This window comes from Geospiza fortis, unplaced genomic scaffold (genome assembly GCF_000277835.1).
Source record: "Geospiza fortis unplaced genomic scaffold, GeoFor_1.0 scaffold1977, whole genome shotgun sequence".
Taxonomy (NCBI): domain Eukaryota; kingdom Metazoa; phylum Chordata; class Aves; order Passeriformes; family Thraupidae; genus Geospiza; species Geospiza fortis.
Genome location: NW_005054926.1, coordinates 1,776 through 3,288, shown reverse-complemented (window position 1 = coordinate 3,288; position 1,513 = coordinate 1,776). Strand labels below are relative to the sequence as shown.

At 51.9% G+C, this 1,513-nt stretch overlaps 1 protein-coding gene across 1 annotated transcript in view; it reads right to left on the bottom strand.

Moving 5' to 3' along the window:
• LOC102034086 (natural resistance-associated macrophage protein 2-like) overlaps nucleotides 1-186 on the bottom strand; it is a 15,790-nt gene extending 15,604 nt beyond the window's left edge. The window contains exon 1 of the mRNA XM_031065613.1: nucleotides 152-186. Coding sequence (XP_030921473.1) covers nucleotides 152-160 — 9 coding nt within the window. The 5' untranslated portion in view covers nucleotides 161-186. The remainder of the gene's footprint in view (nucleotides 1-151) is intronic.
• Nucleotides 187-1,513: the final 1,327 nt, after the last annotated feature.

The following is a 1,513-nucleotide window of genomic DNA, read 5'->3' as shown; positions in this document are numbered from 1 at the left end:
AAAAAATGGGAAAAAATGGGAAAAAATGGGAAAAAATGGGAAAAAATGGGAAAAAATGGGAAAAAATGGGAAAAAATGGGAAAAAATGGGAAAAAATGGGAAAAAATGGGAAAAAATGGGAAAAAATGGGAAAAAAGCCAATGATGGCAAACTCCACCATGAGCCACAGGATGATCCGGGGCACCTGGGGGGACAAACAGGGACATGGAAATGGCGAAAACCAGGGAAAAATGGGGAAAAAATGGGAAAAAAAGAGGAAGAAAAATAGGAAAAAACAGGGTAACAAGGAAAACAAGAAAAAAAGGAAAAAAAAAAAAACCACAGGAAAAAACCAGGGAAAACCAGGGAAAAACAATTTAAAAAAAGGAAAAAACTGGAAAAAACAAGGGAAAAATAGGGAAAACCAGGGAGGAACCGGGGAGGAACCGGGGAGGAACCGGGGAGGAACATCATCCCGTGGTGACCCCGCGTGCAGAACGGGGTCACCGCCCTGCCCTGGGCTGGGAGGCACCCAGGGCTGCTCGGAGGTGACAGCCCAGCCCCGGTGACAACCCTGGGAGAGGGAAATGTGGGAGCTGCAGCTGTGGGGAAACCGGGAGTGAGCGTGGGGAGACATTCCAGGGCAGGGCAGGGACACCCGCCAGGCTAGGAACGCCCAAGGGCACAGGGATGGGACACCAGTGTCCCCAAAGAGACAGGGATGGGACACCAGTGTCCCCAAAGAGACAGGGATGACATCCCCAATGTCCCCACAACCACAGGGATGGGACATCCCAAATGGGACATCCCCAATGCACAGGGATGGGACATCCCCAATGTCCCCAAAGAGACAGGGATGGGACACCAGTGTCCCCAGAGAGACAGGGATGGGACATCCCAAATGGGACTTCCCCAATGCACAGGGATGGGACATCCCCAATGTCCCCACAGTCACAGGGATGGGAGATCCCGAATGTCCCTAGACAGGGATGGGACACCAATGTCCCCAAAGAGACAGAGATGGCATCCCCAATGTCCCCAAAGAGACAGAGATGGCATCCCCAATGTCCCCAAAGAGACAGGGATGGCATCACAAATGTCCCCACAGGGATAGGACAACCCAAATGTCCCCACAGCCACAGGGATGGGACATCCCCAATGTCCCCAAAGAGACAGAGATGGCATCCCAATGTCCCCAGAGTCAAAGGGATGGGACATCCCCAATGTCCCCAGACAGGGATGGGACATCCCCAAAGACACAGGGATGGGAGATCCCCATTGTCCCCAAAGAGACAAGGATGGGACATCACAAATGTCCCCACAGCCACAGGGATGGGACATCACCAACGTCCCCACACCCCTGTCTCTCATCATCATCAGATCTTCCTCATGCAAACCCAAGGAATTCCCAAGCAGGGCATGGAGCAAGCAGGAAATGACCCAAACCCAAACCAGGTTTTGCCCTAAAGAAACGTTTCCTCACAATTCCTTGGGATTTTTCATCATTGCTGAGCTGGCAGGAGCTGAAATCCCA